At 39.5% G+C, this 17,836-nt stretch overlaps 3 protein-coding genes across 4 annotated transcripts; 1 reads left to right on the top strand and 2 right to left on the bottom strand.

Annotated features, from left to right (window-relative positions):
- Nucleotides 1–445: 445 nt before the first annotated feature.
- On the bottom strand, nucleotides 446–2,599 carry LOC100116117 (ribosome biogenesis regulatory protein homolog). 2 transcript variants are annotated; one of them, XM_032598171.1, is made up of 3 exons: nucleotides 2,451–2,599; nucleotides 950–2,379; nucleotides 446–868 (listed from the first exon to the last, which is right to left on the bottom strand). In XM_032598171.1, exons 2-3 carry the CDS (start codon nucleotides 1,616–1,618, stop codon nucleotides 659–661), a joined length of 879 nt encoding a protein of 292 aa, XP_032454062.1. In that variant the 5' UTR covers nucleotides 1,619–2,379; nucleotides 2,451–2,599; the 3' UTR covers nucleotides 446–658. The 2 variants fall into 2 exon arrangements, with proteins under 2 accessions (XP_032454062.1, XP_001600166.1); XM_001600116.6 differs by lacking the exon at nucleotides 2,451–2,599 and having other exon boundaries at nucleotides 950–1,680; nucleotides 2,156–2,306.
- On the top strand, nucleotides 2,165–8,452 carry LOC100116153 (glycoprotein endo-alpha-1,2-mannosidase). The gene is made up of 5 exons (XM_001600650.6): nucleotides 2,165–3,004; nucleotides 3,078–3,460; nucleotides 3,546–3,765; nucleotides 3,846–4,164; nucleotides 4,316–8,452. The coding sequence occupies exons 1-5, from the start codon at nucleotides 2,784–2,786 to the stop codon at nucleotides 4,598–4,600; spliced, it is 1,428 nt and encodes a 475-aa protein (XP_001600700.1). The 5' UTR covers nucleotides 2,165–2,783; the 3' UTR covers nucleotides 4,601–8,452.
- A 362-nt stretch (nucleotides 8,453–8,814) lies between these two features.
- Nucleotides 8,815–17,832, bottom strand: LOC100116184 (exportin-4). Its single transcript, XM_016988329.3, has 10 exons — nucleotides 17,725–17,832; nucleotides 16,633–17,022; nucleotides 16,289–16,556; nucleotides 15,699–16,162; nucleotides 14,570–15,094; nucleotides 14,050–14,489; nucleotides 13,484–13,976; nucleotides 13,174–13,415; nucleotides 12,879–13,107; nucleotides 8,815–12,799 (listed from the first exon to the last, which is right to left on the bottom strand). Exons 1-10 carry the CDS (start codon nucleotides 17,773–17,775, stop codon nucleotides 12,512–12,514), a joined length of 3,390 nt encoding a protein of 1,129 aa, XP_016843818.1. The 5' UTR covers nucleotides 17,776–17,832; the 3' UTR covers nucleotides 8,815–12,511.
- Between the last annotated feature and the right edge of the window lie 4 nt (nucleotides 17,833–17,836).

Below are 17,836 nucleotides of genomic sequence, written 5' to 3'. Positions count from 1 at the left end.
GTATATACCTATAGCGACACGCGCAATTATTGCGGAAAAATGCACAGATTGTCGTTCGCCGATCACGTCACTATCGCGCATCATCCATCAGCTCAAATCAAATACTTACTTTACAATGTTGTCAAATCATAAAAGAAATGTTATCTCTAATTATTTTATGATCCAACTATAAAACGCGTTAAAATAGTTAAATTACATTATCAGTTTCCAGCGTATTTTAAAATATAATTATTCCTTTTAAATTTTTAATTTCTTAGTTGAGTCTTGTAAAGATGAGTAAAATTTTTTAGTTATATTGAACACTTAACAACGTTATGAGGAATACTGTGTACCTCAAGTATTCTTTTTGCATGCAAGGAGATACACATGCCCTGCCAAATCATAATCTTATAATATTATTTCTACTAGGGTTATCATAGAGTTAGGATAAGTTAAAACAAAACCATTAACAGCTATTTGTTAGAAGTATATTTTTTGTGTAATAGAAACATTTGTCATAAAATGTTTTTAATACTAATTATTACAATATTGATAAAAAATTCACACATACATTCGCTCACTAGATGTCAGATTCTTCTCTAGAACATGAATTAATATTACATACTTTCACTAAATGACCGTAAGCACAAAATAATTAACAGTTTTATACGGTGCCTCACTATCTTCGCTTCTTGCCTCCAACCTTCTGTTTGAAGTCACGGTTTCCTTTTCCTGATTTGGGCTTCTTACTGGTCTTGGGAGCAGATTCCTTCATCTGACCAGACTTCTTCTTCTTCTTAGTAACCTTTCCTTTTTTCACTTTCCTCAAATCTTCCTTCTTTGGAGTCTCATTGAAACGTCCCAATGAGGCCGTAGATACTTGTGCAACCTATAATTTTAAAATTATTTTTATAACGTTGATTATTGCAAAAACGTTTTTGAAAAATCTCAAAAATGAAAACCATAATACCTTAGCTCCAACAGACAGTTGTTTAGAATCCTTGAAGTGCTCTGTACTGGGCAGTCCAACTTTGGGGATCTTGACCTTCTTAGCCTTAGCCAAATTCCTAAGCCGCTGCAATTCGTTCTTTGCTTTCTTCTCAATCTTGGAAGTCTTGATAGCTGCACGTGGATCCTCCACTGGCTTACCGTCCTCTTTGCACTCGACCAGCCATTCCTTCTGTCTATCAGCCTCCGCACGCTTGAATCCATAAGCTGGAGTCCATTTCTGCAGCAGGTCGTCCCACTTGAGCTTGGACCTGGCCTTCTTGTTCTTCTTGATACCCTTCTCCTTGGCGAACTGTTCCCACTTGGTGAGTTGCTTGGGCTTGGGCAGTTTCCTCGACCTGGGCAGGACGTACTTTGGTTTGGGTAATTCGGCTACAATCACTTCCTCAACGGTTTTCGTCGGCAGTGCCCAGATCTTGTTCATCAGCAACTGAGTGTTATCCCGGGTGAGAGCCTGCAGGTTTGACTCGAGACTTTTGGAGCCAGATTTGATGGTGAGTGTGTTGTAGTCCGAGACCAGGAGCGTACCTTCGTCGATTTCGACGTCGACCTCCTTCTCGACGTTTATCAATTTTTGCAGTTCCGCATTTTTCTCGCTCTCGCTGTTTAATATCTGGTTCACTACGTCCATCTTGGAGGTTAGAATAATCAAAACACGTGCGTGTATGCACGCGAAAGACGGCCGAGAAGGTGCTGATGATGCCGAGCATAAGTTTTTAGTGGATTAACGTTGGTAACGCATGTATATGAGGTTGCTGCAGCGCTCGCGCGGGCGGGAGATTCTAAATTAAGCGCTTATTACTTGCTCCTTTGCCTTTACCTCTAATTCATTATAACTTTGTTAATCTTACGTAGACAAGCATAATTATAATCAATTTTAATCAGATCAGGCTTGTCAAGTTATACGAGCGAATAGTTTATCATTTTCACCAAATGTGATCGATATGATACGAAAATTAAAAAATTTCAAGTTCAATAATAATCTTCGAACAAGTCACTTTCAAAAGAAAGTAATAAGCATAACACACAGGGATAAAGCGCAACTGCTCTAAATATCTATATACATCCCCGCAACGCGCGGAAGGAGAACATCGCGCACCCCCGATCGCGCCTGCGCGCGCGCGACTTGGAAATCGCGGAGGGGTAGTTCTCGTAGCTACCTACTTACCCTCTTACACGTACACAGGTACATCTGTACTCTAAAAGACATCAAGAGAGTGTGTATCTTCACATCCCCCCGCGCGAGGAGGAGGCGAAGAGTGCGGCTCCGGGAGCTCTCATCTTGTTCTCTCGAACTGCGTCTCTCGCGCAATTCGAACTAATCCAGCCCCCTCGTCTCTACGCATCAGGTGGATAGAATAAAGCTCTACACCTCGTCATGATGCGAGGATCCTGAAGAGGTGAGCGCGATTAGAGTATATAGCTATATAGACGACGTACTGCGGGAATAGACAAGTACACACTTCTACCTGTATAAGGTCCGATCGAAAAATAAGTCATCGCATCGTCGAGGAGACCGAAGAGAAAAGTTGCAGAAGAAAACGAAGAGAGCCTCTTTGTTTACTTTTTGCGTGTGCGGGCTTGCGGCGAGCGGACAGTGTCTCCGGCCGCGCCGCCACCGCCGCTGAGAGATATCGATTTCCCTGCATCCCTCGTCTCGCCCCCCCCCCCCGCCTCCCCTCCCCGCGCTGCTGCAGCAGCCGAAAATTGAATCGCGCGACGTTTTTGCGCGATAGAGTAAGTAGTGTCTTGAGGATCTTAGATATTTTACTGCAGTCAAAAAGTTCTTCATCAAGATGTTCTTCGGGAATCTGATAACGGCGGTGTCGCTGAGGAAGTGCTTCTACCTGTCGGCGATGGTGCTCGTGCTGTCCACGTTGATGGCAGCTGTGATAATCGTCAAATTGTCGCCTCTCGAATCGGTCAAGTGTCAGCCGCAGGCCGTCACCGCTGCTGTCGAGTGGAGTACCCTGGCCAGTCAGTCGACCGAAGCCTCCACTACACAGTTGGCTACGCAGTGAGTATATGCCTGTATAATCGAATTTTCTTAGGTAAGAACTGTGATGCTGATGTGTGCTCATTTGTTACAGCGAGAAGAAGGAGTCCAACGACAGGAGGTACAAGGAGATGAGAGAGAAGATGGTGCAGAACAAGATAGCCAGGATGTCAAGGAAGATGCGGAACAAGGTGCTGCCTCTGCTGAACAGCAGTGTTGTGGTGGAGCCCAACTACAATGTGCACATCTTCTACTATGCTTGGTATCGTTCAATGGAGTACGATGGTGTCTGGAAGCACTGGAACCACGATATACTGCCAAACTGGAAGAAGAATGACAAGAGGGTCTTCCCAGAAGGCACTCACTTGCCTCCTGCTGACATTGGTGCTAACTACTATCCTAATCTGGGGTGCTACAGTTCGCTGGATCCACAGGTGATCGACCTGCATATGAGGCAGCTCAAGGAGGCTGGTATTGGTGAGTTTGTAAAAAATAATATTGCTATTTATATTGGTTTATATTTAGGAGATGACTTGTTGCTAAAAATATTCACTTGTAACAGGAGTGGCTGTGGTCTCGTGGACACCACCAAGCAGCACTGACAACACCGACTCCATAATGCCAGATCTGCTGGATGCTGCTCACAGGTATCAGCTGAAGATTGCTCCTCACATTGAGCCATACCCTGGTAGAAATCCAATCAACCTGATGGAACACATCAGATATATTCTAAACCAGTATGGTTCGCATCCGGGTCTTTATAGAATGAGGAGAGAAAACGAGTGAGTTTTTTTCAATTACTTCTGACCACTCAAACGAATTGGCACAGTAGCTTTATCGAATCCCGGTAATTAAATTCCAGCGGAGCCATCTTACCGGTAATTTACATATACGATTCGTACGTCTTCCCATCGAGCGCCTGGTGGGAGTTGCTATCCGAGCGCGGCAATCTGACTCTCAGAGGAACCGAATTAGACGCAATTTACATTGGACTCCTCGTCGATTCCCAGCATAAGAACCACATCAAAAAGTCCCACTTCGACGGCTTCTACACGTACTTTGGCATCAACGGCTTCAGCTTTGGTAGCTCGTGGAAAAACTGGAAGGATCTGAACAAGTTTGCTAATCAGAACGGGCTGCTCTTCATACCGAGCTTGGGTCCTGGATACATTGATACACAGGTAAATGATATATTATACCTCAACGTTTCTTTCTCGTCTGTGCCAATTCCAATTATAGCAGCTCGTATCGAACGGCGCATATCAAATAATAAAGGTCGACCAAAATATTAATATGCCCGTCCGACCGCACACTTATCTGGTTCACTTGCAGGTGCGTCCGTGGAACGCGGAGAATACAAGGCATCGCCGCCACGGCCAGTACTACGAAGTAGCGTGGCGCAGCGCCTTGAACAGCGGGGCCAGTACCATATCCATCACGTCGTTCAACGAATGGCACGAGGGTACGCAGATCGAGCCGGCCAAACCCGCCAGTAACAAGGACTTCACGTACCTCGATTACGAGCCCGAGGGACCCGACTTTTACCTCAGCCTGACCAAATGGTGGGTCCAGCAATTTGCCGACAGGCTTAATGCCGCCTCTTCTGCTCTCAGCTAATTTTCCTCGCCCCAAGGCTGATCTTCAGTTACTTTTCTGTGATTCTTTATGTTAATGCGTTGCTGTTGTTTTTCACACTGCAGGGTGAAGAAGTTTTTCTACAGGGTTATCGGTCGCGTCTCCATCCGTGGATAGGCATGACTCAGATTCCAATTTTTTTACATATATTTTTATATATTCGTGAATTACATTAATTGTTGTTTGTATGATTATTATAGATTTTTTGAATGATTTGCGCAAACGATGCGTGCGCACACTTCGACGTTGATTTTCGGAGAGAGCTTTAAGTGATTCAAAGTATTTTTTACGTACTTTTTCAATTGTTATAAGTTATATATTCTTTGAATATACCAAAGAAGAAAGTTACTTGATCGAAACGCTGGAAATAGTGACGAAAAACGAGTTTAATAATGCATTGGGCGAAAAATTCGGATTGATTCGGATTCGACTGAATAATTAAGCATTTTCCAATGTTATAGGATTTTAAAATTCAATATAATAATAAAGTATAATTAACACTTGCCTCTACGCCGCGAACGATTCCGGAGTTTGTAAATGAAAATTTAAACGAGTTTAACAATTAAAATTTTGATCGAATATAAAACTTTACCAGACTTTAAGGATTCCAATCGATCTGTCGTTTTCTTGAACGAAGATTGTCCCGAGTATAGTTATATTATAGCGAACGAAGCCAAATACGTTTTCGAATAAACTTTTACGAGCACATTTGAACTAAAAAAAAGTATTACCGAGTTTCTTTGCACAACGGTTCACTGTTACTATCTCACAAAGTTTCAAATTTCTATTCTATTCTTATAAATAACAGAATACGACTAGCAAATTACGCACTTTTACCATAATAAGGATATAAGCGCAGATCTTTTTCGGTGATCCGCGAGAAATGGCAAACGGGGTTTTCATTCGTCGTTGACTGAACAATTTTTTTTCTCAATCGTCACAAACCATTCATATCGCGATCATCACGCGCTGCATCTCACGATCATGTAATAATCAAGTGATTTTCGCCACTATTAGCAGTTTTGATGATCTTCTTTAAGCGACTAGATTTCGATAGATTATGCGAAGGTTTTATTTTTATTTTGTGATAACCGAGTGGATCGCGTCGCATCGTCCAAATTTCCATTTTCGATTCGCGAGAGCGGCGGTGTTCTCGAGATGTTTTTAAGCTATATAGAAGGCGTACGTGGATTTTGTCGCATTGGTCGCGGGGCGAATTTCGTATTCAAGAAACACGGCGTTGCGTTATTTCCAGGCGAGCTGTATACATTTATTTTTCACGATTTCTCCTCCAAGCGATATCTTTTCAGGCGAACTTTGCGCTCGGCCAATGCGATGGGAGGAGGTGAAATAAAAATAAAAATGGATGAAAATATTTCTTTCGACCAAAGCTGAAACAATAATAATAGCGACATATTATGGCTTGTCAGAGTTTTAAGAAGAGAGACTGAGAAGTTGAAAATAAAAATACTAAGTGGCATACCATTTTAGGTGATCGTACGTTTTGTACAGCAAGTTACACCAAAATATTGCATCAATAATTTGCAAAATATAATCTAGTCTATACTACAGTTATCGTTATAATTAATTAACAGTAACAGTACGTTACTCGCATGCTTTATTTAAATTTAAACGGTGCTATAAGAGGTAACACTAATGTCTATACACTTATGATTATACTATTTACTATTTACAATTGTTGATCTTTTGTATACGATTTTTCATCGCTTGTTCAATGTACGTACGGTCTCACGTAGGTTTCTCGTTCTTTTTATCTTTCGAGCTTTGGTGTAGCTTGCACGAAGTAAATGTGTATTATACATAGACAATAACCAGTCCCTGTCCCAACTGTTACAGGGTAACCTTCCTGTAAGATTGTCGGGCACGAGGCCGTAAACGGAAGATTTTGTCAAATCGAATTGAATAATTCAACCGCGCGAGAAATTGTAAGGAATACATGCGCGTTTTAAGGGGATGTATCGTTCCCAAATCGTTACGTTGATTCGATTCGACAGAAATTTGTCTCGGCTCGGTGCGTCATTGTAGAGCTAAAAAGAAGAGATAAGAATAAAACGTATCGACAGTTGTTGCAATTTTTCACGAAACAAACGAAGGACTAATCAAAAGTACCAAAGAAGATTGAGACGCTTAATTCTCTGAATTGATAAACGGATGGAAAATTATTTTTACTAGTAGGGGTATATAAGATAGAGAGCCTAAATTTCGCGGAAAGAAGACTGAAAGATTGCAAAAATTGTCGTTAAAGTAATGGAGTTATATTAAAAGAAATGGTATTATTGCTTTATAAGGGTTAAATTAACGCGAGGAACGATCGGAAGTTTTAGAGACTCATTTTGCGTATCTGAGTGTTTAGATGTAAACGAAAACATGATAAATTGAATAAGGCGAGTTAAGAAAAATCGTAGAAGTCCGTCAAAACTGCCCAGCCACAGAATAACGACTCGACTTCACCTCTTTTTCGACTCATAGCTGTAGATACGATGTAAAAGAACCATAATAAGGTAGGCCTATACCGCGATTTTAAAAGTCCACAGTTTTCTATATGTATTGTATCCGATAACCGAGACCTTTCAGTTTGACAGTTGTAAACCCGCTTATACTTTCTTTGTAATCGTTTTTCTACCTCTATATACGACAACAACTGTTCAGAGAAGAGGAGGTGCGAATTATTAGGAGTAAAATGATAAATGAAAGTAACAAGAGACTTTATCGGCTTTTAAAATTAAAAGAAAACTGATCAATGGGTATAGCTCTATCTTACGCAACAGATAAGCTACTAAAATCAGAACAGATGCGCACAAACGACACACTTGGCGATAAACTTATTCAAACAGACTTATCAACATATCGAAACAGTTTCTCAACATAAACTTCAACGCAGTCGTGCGATCGAGTCCGCAGTCAAACTTCTATTTCGAAGCTCACTGCAATATTGCATCATTTACAAAATAAAAATGTTTCAAGTTCATAAAAAGCAATTAAGCAACTAGAAGTTCCACTGCAGACGCAGTTTCCAAACGGCCGCGTCACTTCCACAATAAAAGTAAAGTAATCTCAACCACCCATAAACACACACCAACACACTTTTGCGCGTGTACTCGCCATTTATTATTATCGAATTTACATTTGTACAATACTCTCTGTGGATTCTCCAGTCTGCGCTAAAAGTATCGCTCGTTATCTATTATACATATCGTTCTTTAATAATAATTCCGAGAACAAGGTTATATTGGATGAGAAAATAAGCAAAGAATGAGTGCAAGAGCTTTAAGCGAGCGAATGAGTTTTTTTCGTATGCATGAGCAAAACGTGCGCGCGCGTGATCGAGTACGAATTTAAAAGCGGAGCACGCATACGTATAGGTACTTTTCTTTGCTCTCTCTCTTCCCAAAAGCGTTCAGCGTCCCGTAGACGAGAGACAAATCGAACTCTTCGACGGAAGCGACACTTCGCCGTATTTTACTTCGAGCAGCTCACGATTCTCACGGATAATGGACACACACACACACGCACACACTGCAGCATGTTCACGAAAACACATATACATACACATGTACGAAGACTCGACACGAACGAGTACATACTTATGCATTTGAGCAGAGCGAAGGAGATGCATTTACAGGCGAGCGCGCGGACGATTACGTGCCGAAGGGAAAGAGAGAAAAGTGTGCCGAGAACGAGACACACGCTACCATTAATCAAGGAAGAATGTAGATCTACGAGAAAGTGTAATAATAACGATGTCACTCGACGTTATGTAAGACAGAATGAAAATGAAACGGTATACATTAAATAAAACGATTATTAAACTTACATCGTAGTATGTGAATGTCTGACTACACCCTGATTCTCGCTACTCGCCGTCTCTATAAGAGGGTGAAAATATAATAAGTCGGCTCGCATATGTTTTTATAGTCATTTATTATTAAACTTTGCATTTGTACAATTCTTGAAATCCTCCAGCACTAAAATGTCACTCGTTACCTATTATACATATCTTTTTATTCTTCTTTAAGGAATAATTATGAGAGAAAGACAAATAGCAAGAGATAAAAAGAGACAGAGATAATGTGCATATGTAACATACATGTGCGCGCGTATCAATGAGTGTGAAGGCGAAGTTACAAACGAATACAATTTTGCGCTACACGCATAAACTTGATTCCTTTTTTTTCTTTTTTTTCCCTCGACGGCGCTCGAACACGTCTCGGCACTTTCATTGTCCCGTCTGTTTAACCGTTGCGTCGTCACGTTTTCTATTACAATTACTCCTTGAACTTTTGATTTTTCTCCTGAGCGTAAATAGCATAGCGACGAAACTGTAGACGGGAAAACGAAGTCCATGACGTTTGGGCGACAGCTCGAGTTTTATGTACTTATAATTCGCTCGGGTTGGCTCAGGAATCACGTGCACCAACACCGAAATATATACTCCTTCTCTCGATATACAACAGATATTTATACTTATATGCATTTTGTACACGTACACACAGATGTAAATGACAAATCTGAAAGTGTATACATATGGAGAGGATAAACGAGTGCGGAAAGGGTAAGGTATGCGTAAGAGAATATCTTACGCAATCAAAGAGGGATGAAAAATGGAAAATACATTTTAAATTAAAATATAATGATTTACTAAAAACTATCGACACGACGATCGTTGCGTTTTTATTTTCATTCGACAAAATTGCGAACGTAACAAACGCAGAACAAACAAAGCCCGACAAGAAAATGCAAAAACACGATTCATGCAAACAATCTGGGCATCATCAAAATCCACAAAACAAATCTTTAAATAAAACGCCGGCATTGATCGCAAGGCTGCGCAAATATTTATTGTTCAAAATGACAACCAACGAAATCGTTGCAAAATATATCATCGGTCTATCTCGACTTCCATATTGATCCTTTAAAAAAATATGTAAAATTCATCGTGTTCAGTGCAAAAAAGATACATTTTTTTATTTTTTAACTTTTCTCGGCCTCGATATTAGAAATAAAATGAAAAACACGCAGCCTCGTCGAGCATAACAATACAATGTTTCCTTCCTCTGTTACAATATATCTTACAAAGTATGTGCGACGCCAGTGTCAACGTCAAATCATAATTTATTCATACGCGCCGAAAGAAATATGCGCGTACACAAATATATCTCTATCATATACACTACCTCCTCTTTCCTTTAAACTTATAAAAAGAAGAAAACAGAAAAACGTCAGAGATCTTAGATTCACATGTATACATACATGTACATATAATAATAACAGTCACAATTTCAAATTTTGAAAAACTCTGTTTATAATTATATTTCGTTTACGCGGTCTAATATTATTTCAGACTTTGCGAATCTTTAGTTATCATACTATAGAAACAAATTTTTAAAATGTAAATAAAGAATATTGAATGATTTAGCGAGAGAAACGTTTCAAATTTAACAAACCAAAAGTCATCATTATCGTCATAGTCAAAAATATCAAATTTTTATCGTGAATCAGTTGTATTAAAAATAAAAGTATTAACGCAAAATAACTGTAGGTTTTCTCGCTGGTTACATCATTATTGTTATCGCAGTTAATATTTTCATAGATTCGCACAAGATTCATTAAACTTACGACATACAATATTTTTAAGAAAATAGTTGTAAGCTTTTCATATCTCCTCGGAACTGCCCGGTGCTTTACTTTATTTACAAACAGACATAGCTTCTTCTTCATCGCTTTTCATTTTGCTTTACACTTTTACTTTTGCTGCTCGCGGTCGCGCAAAAGTCGCGTCCGCCTTAACGCTGAGCACCTATTTATCATTACAATTATTATTTATAATATTATTATTATTACAAGCGATCAAAGTAGAAATAGGGGAGAGCGTTGTGTTGTGCATTACGACGACGCGGGAAAAAGTCGCGCTTGAGTTTTCGCTTGAATGATGTGTCGCACATTTTGAATTTTCTGTTCAAACAGTTACTTAGTCAAGAATAGAAAATGTTTCAATAAAATTTTGTACATAGTAGGAAAATGTTACTTTCACGATGAAATCATGCAAAAAGTTCACAATTTTGTTCCTCGAGTCGGACATATTAGTCGATCCGCAGAATACCAATACCTGTTTTCCAATACTTCAATGAGATAGATCAGATATTTTCTTTAGCACTAATATTGTGAAAGAAATCTTTGATGCGAATTAAAAAAGAGCCAAAGAATTTCCTGCTCAGAAATGAGAAAATTTTTTCAAATCTCAAGCTCGATTTCTCGCGCACATCTCCGAAGATCACAGGTTTGACTAGTCAATATACATCGTAAGTATATTTTCGTGTAAGTGTTTGTGTAATGTGTTTAATATGTCATCGCGATTCTCCGGCAGGCGAGAATCAATAATTCTATTTGGCTCGCTTTTTCACTCTTATTTTACATATACGATTTACATTTGGTATCGAGAACGAAATATTGGTTTCGTCGTCGATCGATTGACGGACAACCACACAAATCGAGCGGGGAGTGAACTCGCTTCTTTGTAAATTGGTACAACGAAGACTAGCAATTCCTTGCATTTTGTATACCTGTTACATTACTGGAAAATACAAATGTCGATTTCAATTGATTTGAAGTCTCAAAAGCTTGCAACAACATGTACCGCGCATATACGATTAATTGATTAATGAATTGATGGCAAAAAGCTGCCAGTCTGTCAGAATCGTTGTTCGAACTTTTAAAAATATCTTTTTAGTAAAGATGCAACGTGCGAAATAGAAAAATTGCACTTAAATTCAAATATTGAATTTTAAGCTTCTTAGCACTTAAATACTTTCATTGGATTTTTATATAGGAAGATAAAGTGCTTGCAAAATTTGAAATATCTTCAAGGTTTATGTGAAACCCTTTTAAGCGTGATGAAATAAACTCATTCGTTGTTAGGTCGGACGACCATTTTTTAAATCAATCTTATAAGGAATCCAATGCCGTCAAAATTATCGTTTATGCATACTGAATGGGTAATCAAGTACTTAGTATGTGGAGAAAATTACGATACCCATATTACATAAATTTCTAAATTTGATTGTAACGTTTAATTTGTTTAGATTTTAAATGTATTAGAGTAGAAGTAGACCGTCAAATTTGTTTGAATAGATGCAACAGTCAAGAACTGAATAATTCAAACTTTATATCGCATAATGTGAGTAACGCTCTAATTGTAGAGTACATACATCTGCAATGAAATGTAAGCAGTAAACATTGACACTCAGAACATTTATTTTAAAAAATGTGCATAACAATATTTTAATTCAGTCATTATTTACTGTTAAATATCGTTGTCTATGTTTTTAAAAAGCGTTTGATCTCTCCAGAATCAAGAAAAAGAAAATTTCTGTTACTGCAGTATTCACTGTATCAAAGTGTCTACGAAACAGACAAAGTATATGTATACGAATAAGTGATAAACTTTCATGATATTAAAAATGTGACGTCGTAATGATGTAATCTCATTGGTCACTGGCTTTGGAAAGCAAATCTTTAAAAAACTCAAACGCTATCAAAATATATTTCGCAAAACAGTTTGCCATAGTTACTTGCAAACAATACTTATAATGCTCAATTCCCGATAAAACTGGGGAAAAGGTCCATCGATATTGCGAATTCACTCCCACCTCTTCGACGAGTAAAAATAAAGGGTAAAATCGTTTCACAATAAAATTCATCAATAAACTCTGCAAATAATTAATCAGCTTTTCGATATTTGCGCTTAACTGCACGAGCAAGACGTCATTCGTCAGAATCGAACAGTTTATTGCGAAGACTTATCGTGTTCACTCCATAAAGTTTATGAATTACCGTTCCGGGTTTTTCCCGTGAGCACTTGAGACGATCGACGCTTTATTTCACCATAAGGAAGCCTTGGACGTTGACAATGAATTTGTCGAAATTATCGCGGAACCTGAGCCTGTTAACGCGCTGCGTATTGAGGTCAACGTTGGCGGTGAGTTCATTGAAGGCGGCAGCTAGCCTCTGAGCAGTCGCGGCGTCTGCCTGCTCGCTTATAAGGGTTTGCACAAGCTGCTGGTACTGCTCCTGATAGCAGCAAATCAGATAATACAGGGGTACACTAGTTTTTGAAATGAGATCTGCGTTGATCTGATGTGTTATGATGAGATTCATCAATATCTAAAAAAATTGATCAATTGTAATTAAAAATATGAAATTAATTTTCAGAGCTTCAGAGGGTAATAAAGGCAATTCTTACGTTAATGAACGGAGCCATGATTTGATTTCTCGGCCGTCCTTTTTCAATCTCTGTGTAAGTGTGTTTAGCTAACACTTGAAGTGTATCACAGCAGTGAATAGTTACTTCGTGTCCAAACGAAAACAAGCCCAGCTCTACAGATATCAGTAGTTGCTGCAGCTTATCAGCCGGCAAATCAAGGACTCTTTCGGGGTAAAATTCGCAGATATAAGTTATCATTTTAAAATACCTAAAAAGAAAAATCATTCATAAATATTTCGCTATCTACATCATCAAAGGTAAACGTGACACTAACTGTAGACACAGAGATGGAAATTTGAGCAGGTCTATTGTCATCATGGGCATAACGATGTTGATACCAAATAAGCAAACTTGGATATGGCCCTGTGGACATTGAGGGTCGTTTGATAGCATAGGGAAGAAGCTACTACTCATCAAGTTTGTAAGCATCTGCATCAACAGCAGGATATCCTGAAAGGCATCTTCCTCGGCAGTTGTGTCGGAAGTCAGCCGGTTTCGATTGCAGTCAGCGTAAGCCTGAAATTTGCATTCATTGTAAATGTCGTTTTTACTCGTTTTCAGCAATTTTTAAAAAAATATCTCACCTGTAGTACGTGCATATAAATTTCTATAAGGCCTTCAGGCTTATCCATAAAGAACAAGACGCTCTTAGCGCATTCTGAGAAGAGCTCAATTATCAGTTGGACAACTTGCTGATAATTGTGGTAGAGGGTTAATAGGCGAGGCAACTCGGCGAGGATGCTACCCAGGTAATTATAGATGGGCATGATCGTCTGCATTGTCACGCGTTGGGCAATACCCACGCAAGACTCTAGGATATCCATAATCTGAACGCGAACTTCCTCCTGATGATAATTTCGCGGAAATTCAGCGTTACAAATAATGTCTTTAAAGCGGTTCTGCAAGGGCTGAAGTATTTGAAGAAAATACTGCTGAGTACGCTCACTATCAGTGAAGACGTGGCCAACTCGGACAATGGAGCCCATCAAGCCACGCTTAGCCTCCTGCGGTAAATCGGGCTTTGTTGCCAGCTCGACAAGGTTGCCGAAGCGCTCAGACTTGACCAGGCACATGGCTCTAAAATAAAATTAGTTCTTATAATTTTCTGTCAGTGTTTTGTTTGTTGAAATAAAAAGAAAGATATACATACTTGACATCGGTGTTTACAAGAACGAGAAGTAGCTTCATGGTCTCTTTGATGAGAGAAGGCTCGCCCTTGAACGCATTGAGATTGCACTCGATCTTTTCTACGAGAAAATTGAGGGTCCACTGGGAGCCGGGTGTATTCTCGCCAAAAGCCTGCATCAAAGTCGAACTAAGACAAGCATAGAGCCCTTGATCAGGCATGAGGTAGCTTAGAGACCAACGGTGTAAGAACCAGATGATTGTGCTGCAGAGTTCGGGAGAGAGGTGTTGGGCCGCGTTGTAGCTTATGGCTACCTTGGCGACCTCGCTCAATCTAAAGACAGCGGCAATGAGACGGATCACGTGGTCGGCTGACTGCTCGGCTCCGTTTACATCTGCGATGTTGCTCTGTGGGGAGGCTAGCAGCTGCAACGTCACGTTTAAGTCCATCTGGCCTTGCTGACTCTGCGATAAGGAAATTTCGTTTTCAACGTAATACTCATATTTTGCACAATGCAAATTTTTAAATAAGAAATGTGCAGTACCTGCTCCAAGCTGTAACGCATAATATCCGCAGGGACGAGAGGCGTCTCTCCATCAGACTCCATACAAAGAACGTGTCCGGCAATAAGTACGAGCCAGTGCAGATCCTCGTAAAGACTTTCCACCGATGTAAGCCCAGAGATGTTGAGGGAATCAGGCTGGCCAACGAGTCGATTGAGTTGTTCCTTGAGCTTGTTGGTACGATCCTCGAGCAGCCGTGAAAGCAGTGGTAGAGTATGATTGAGAACCTGTCGGCCAAAGTGACCGATTGTTTGAAGTTGCTCCTTGAATTTGGAGCGATCGTCTTCCTCGGTGGCGTCGATCTCTTCATTGTTGAGTTCCTTACCACCAGCGCCACGCGTTCCGTCCGGCGGTGAGAGGTGGCACTGGAGATAGGTATTGAAGATCTGCACCGAGCTCTGCTTGTAAAACTCGTTGGGGAAAATTGGTTTGTCGACTATACCCGAGACCCAAGTTTCCAGCATACTCTCGAACGCCTCCATGTACATGCAATCGTCGACGCACATCTGAAAGACAAACAGTTTCGTTATTTTTCTCGATACCGTTCAATTTTTTTTATCAGAGGATGAGTGCCATAGATGAACCAGAATGTTAAGAATGATCGATTAGTAGTTGCAATTTAGAAGCAATGACTACTGGTACATCTATCGCAGACGTATCAAAAATCAGTTTAAGTCTATGAAAGCACTGCTCTGGAAACCCATATGTACATAAATCACAAAACCAGTAGTAATTCATAACGTAACATACAGAAGATACTCTGTCGCCCGGCGGGCGGTAAAACAAATTTTTCAAGCTGTGAACACAAACACAAGCACTCGTGATTAAAAAAATGTTTACTCTAATATACGTAGTGTTTTTTACTTAACTATTATTCTTTAACAGGTTCGGGGTGTCATTTCAATAATATAAAATGTTTACTTTTGCACAATTCTGAAAATTCATCACAGCAAATTATTTCTGATCGCACTCTTTACCTCTCTCCCTAACACTCTGCATTCAGGATTCAAAAATAAATTTATTCATGAATTTATATCTCAACTGGAGACATAGCTTGGAATCCATATAAAAACTCCATATCAACAAATTTCGAAAGCCAGATTTACTTACGGATTCTTCTTGGGAAGCGCCTTCAGCAAACATGCAGGTCAGTCGCGTCATTTGTTCCATAAATTGCCTCAACATATCCTCGGCATTGTCCTGTAGGGCCAGGATGTCCGATCCAAAAAATAGAATGAGCTTTTTGAAAATATTTGCTATACCAATAGCCTCCTGATCGATTATCTCAATGTTTGACAGGAGCTTCAAAAAGTTTTGCATGTACGTCTTCAAGTACTGCATCTTTACTTCGTCGGATGCCATTATAACGCCATTAAGGCTGGCTAACTGAACCAGACAGTTTCTCGCGTGATGCGCCAATTGCGGATTAGATCTGACTTTCCAGTACAATGTGAAGAAAAGCTCTATGACAGATGATTCCAGAATGACGTCCCTCCATGCGGTTGTCAAACGAAGCGTGGGGCTGTTGTCAGACTCATAAACAGATTCAAATACCCCAATCAATCTCTTGGGCAGTGCACTGGAGTTAAGGATCATAACAATATATACACAACAACAATATTGTATCATACATAATATAACAAACAATATTAATATGTTATAATTAGCTTAAAAGTGTAAATTTGTATTGAAAAGGATATAATTTACGTAGATGAAGCCCCACATGAGTACACTTTCACATATAGAGAGCAAATGCTTTATCAGCGGTAAAATGGATTCAGGTATATCAGCCTTTGTCAATTCTCCAAGAGCTTGAACACAAAATTTAAATATTCTCTTCAGAGATGTAACTTCAAATTGCTTTTTCGCTTTGAAATGTATTTCCCAAGCTAGTCCAACATCTGAAGACTTAATGGTAGTAGCATACTCTTGCATCATGGCTGAAATTATACTGCAGCCCAATAATTGCTGCAAGAAAAGTTGAATAATTTATTATGCACACATACACAGGTACAAAAAGAATGTATTGTGATTGTTTTCATACTCTTGGCAAGTCTCCATTCATGATCAGTCCTTCAACTTCGTTTAAGATCTCCTTCCTCTGTGCCCCCAAATCTTCAACGCTTCCTCTCTTTATAATAATAGCAATCACTTGCAGTATCCTCTCTCTGACAAATGGTGCCAGAGTTGGCTTACTGATTATGTAGTGTAGCAAGTACTGCCTCAACGATGCAATGTCCGATGGCTGAAGCGTGGGCCACTCTCTGATCAAGGCAGTCTTGATGACACCAGCAGATTCGAACAGAACATAGTCCAATGTAGTTGTCTCTAAGATTTCCCTGCATAATTGGTAAGGTGATTTTGTCTTGCGGAAATTCAAAAATACTGCCTCTGCTGATTGCCGCTGCTCTGCATTGACAAGGTTTGGCGGGGCCTGAAATATTATTTTTTGACAGTGATGCATTATAATAATTTCAATTAGCAGTGCATAAAAAGTTTATTTCTTTGTACAGAATTTCAAGGAATTCCTGCTTGATCGTTTGAAACAGAAATATACCAGAAAGTACCAATGTAATAAAATATGCTTTCTGCACTTATAATACCGGATAAAGTCTGAGCCCTTTTAGAAGCCATAGTAAAGGAAAATCATGTTAAAGCTTGGATATTTTAGTGGCTAATTCTCAACAGCTGTGAAATATCATTGAAAAAAATCAATCCTAACACACGAAATTCCGGATCCTCCCTTTTTGAGCGTCAAAAATGCGTTTCTGAGTTAGAACAATAGACAGAGTGAGCAAAAAAAGTATGGCACGCATTCCGTCAATGAACATTTTCCGATTATTGAAATTTCCGAATTTTGTAAAAATCATCCTCGACCGCGCATCGTTCTAACGTCTAAAAATCTTCGAAGAAGTGAAAAAATGAGGATAGAAGCGAAATTTTTCGTAAGTTGAAGCTCCAAAACAAACATTTTCAGACGAGCATAACATAACCTTCAAAGGCATCCTCGGAACCCAAGCCGATTCCACCAGGATTTCGCCGTGATTCGCAAGGTTTTAACGAAAGCTCAAAAGCTTAGGATTTCTATCAGCGATTACATGATAGTTTATCGTATTTATTCGAGATAAAAACTTACTAAAATAACTTGTGCAGCAGCCTCCAATTCCCTCAGCACTTGGTCCGCCATTTTTATAAATAAATAGCCCCCTCGCCCCTCGGAGAAACTCTCAACAAGCTAACCTCTCCGG

The sequence above is a fragment of the Nasonia vitripennis genome, chromosome 1, assembly GCF_009193385.2.
Source record: "Nasonia vitripennis strain AsymCx chromosome 1, Nvit_psr_1.1, whole genome shotgun sequence".
Taxonomy (NCBI): Eukaryota; Metazoa; Arthropoda; class Insecta; order Hymenoptera; family Pteromalidae; genus Nasonia; species Nasonia vitripennis.
This window is presented reverse-complemented; position numbering and strand designations above follow the sequence as displayed.

Coding starts and splice junctions, on each gene's coding strand:
- LOC100116184 (XM_016988329.3), bottom strand. CDS start 17,775: ATGGCGGACCAAGTGCTGAGGGAATTGGAGGCTGCTGCACAAGTTATT. Junction 17,023..17,724: donor CTGCTGCACAAGTTATTTTA/GTAAGTTTTTAT, acceptor ATAATATTTCAG/GCCCCGCCAAACCTTGTCAA. Junction 12,800..12,878: donor TCATGGCTCCGTTCATTAAC/GTAAGAATTGCC, acceptor CAATTTTTTTAG/ATATTGATGAATCTCATCAT.
- LOC100116153 (XM_001600650.6), top strand. CDS start 2,784: ATGTTCTTCGGGAATCTGATAACGGCGGTGTCGCTGAGGAAGTGCTTC. Junction 3,005..3,077: donor ACTACACAGTTGGCTACGCA/GTGAGTATATGC, acceptor CATTTGTTACAG/CGAGAAGAAGGAGTCCAACG. Junction 3,766..3,845: donor AGAATGAGGAGAGAAAACGA/GTGAGTTTTTTT, acceptor ATTAAATTCCAG/CGGAGCCATCTTACCGGTAA.
- LOC100116117 (XM_032598171.1), bottom strand. CDS start 1,618: ATGGACGTAGTGAACCAGATATTAAACAGCGAGAGCGAGAAAAATGCG. Junction 869..949: donor AACTGTCTGTTGGAGCTAAG/GTATTATGGTTT, acceptor TTAAAATTATAG/GTTGCACAAGTATCTACGGC.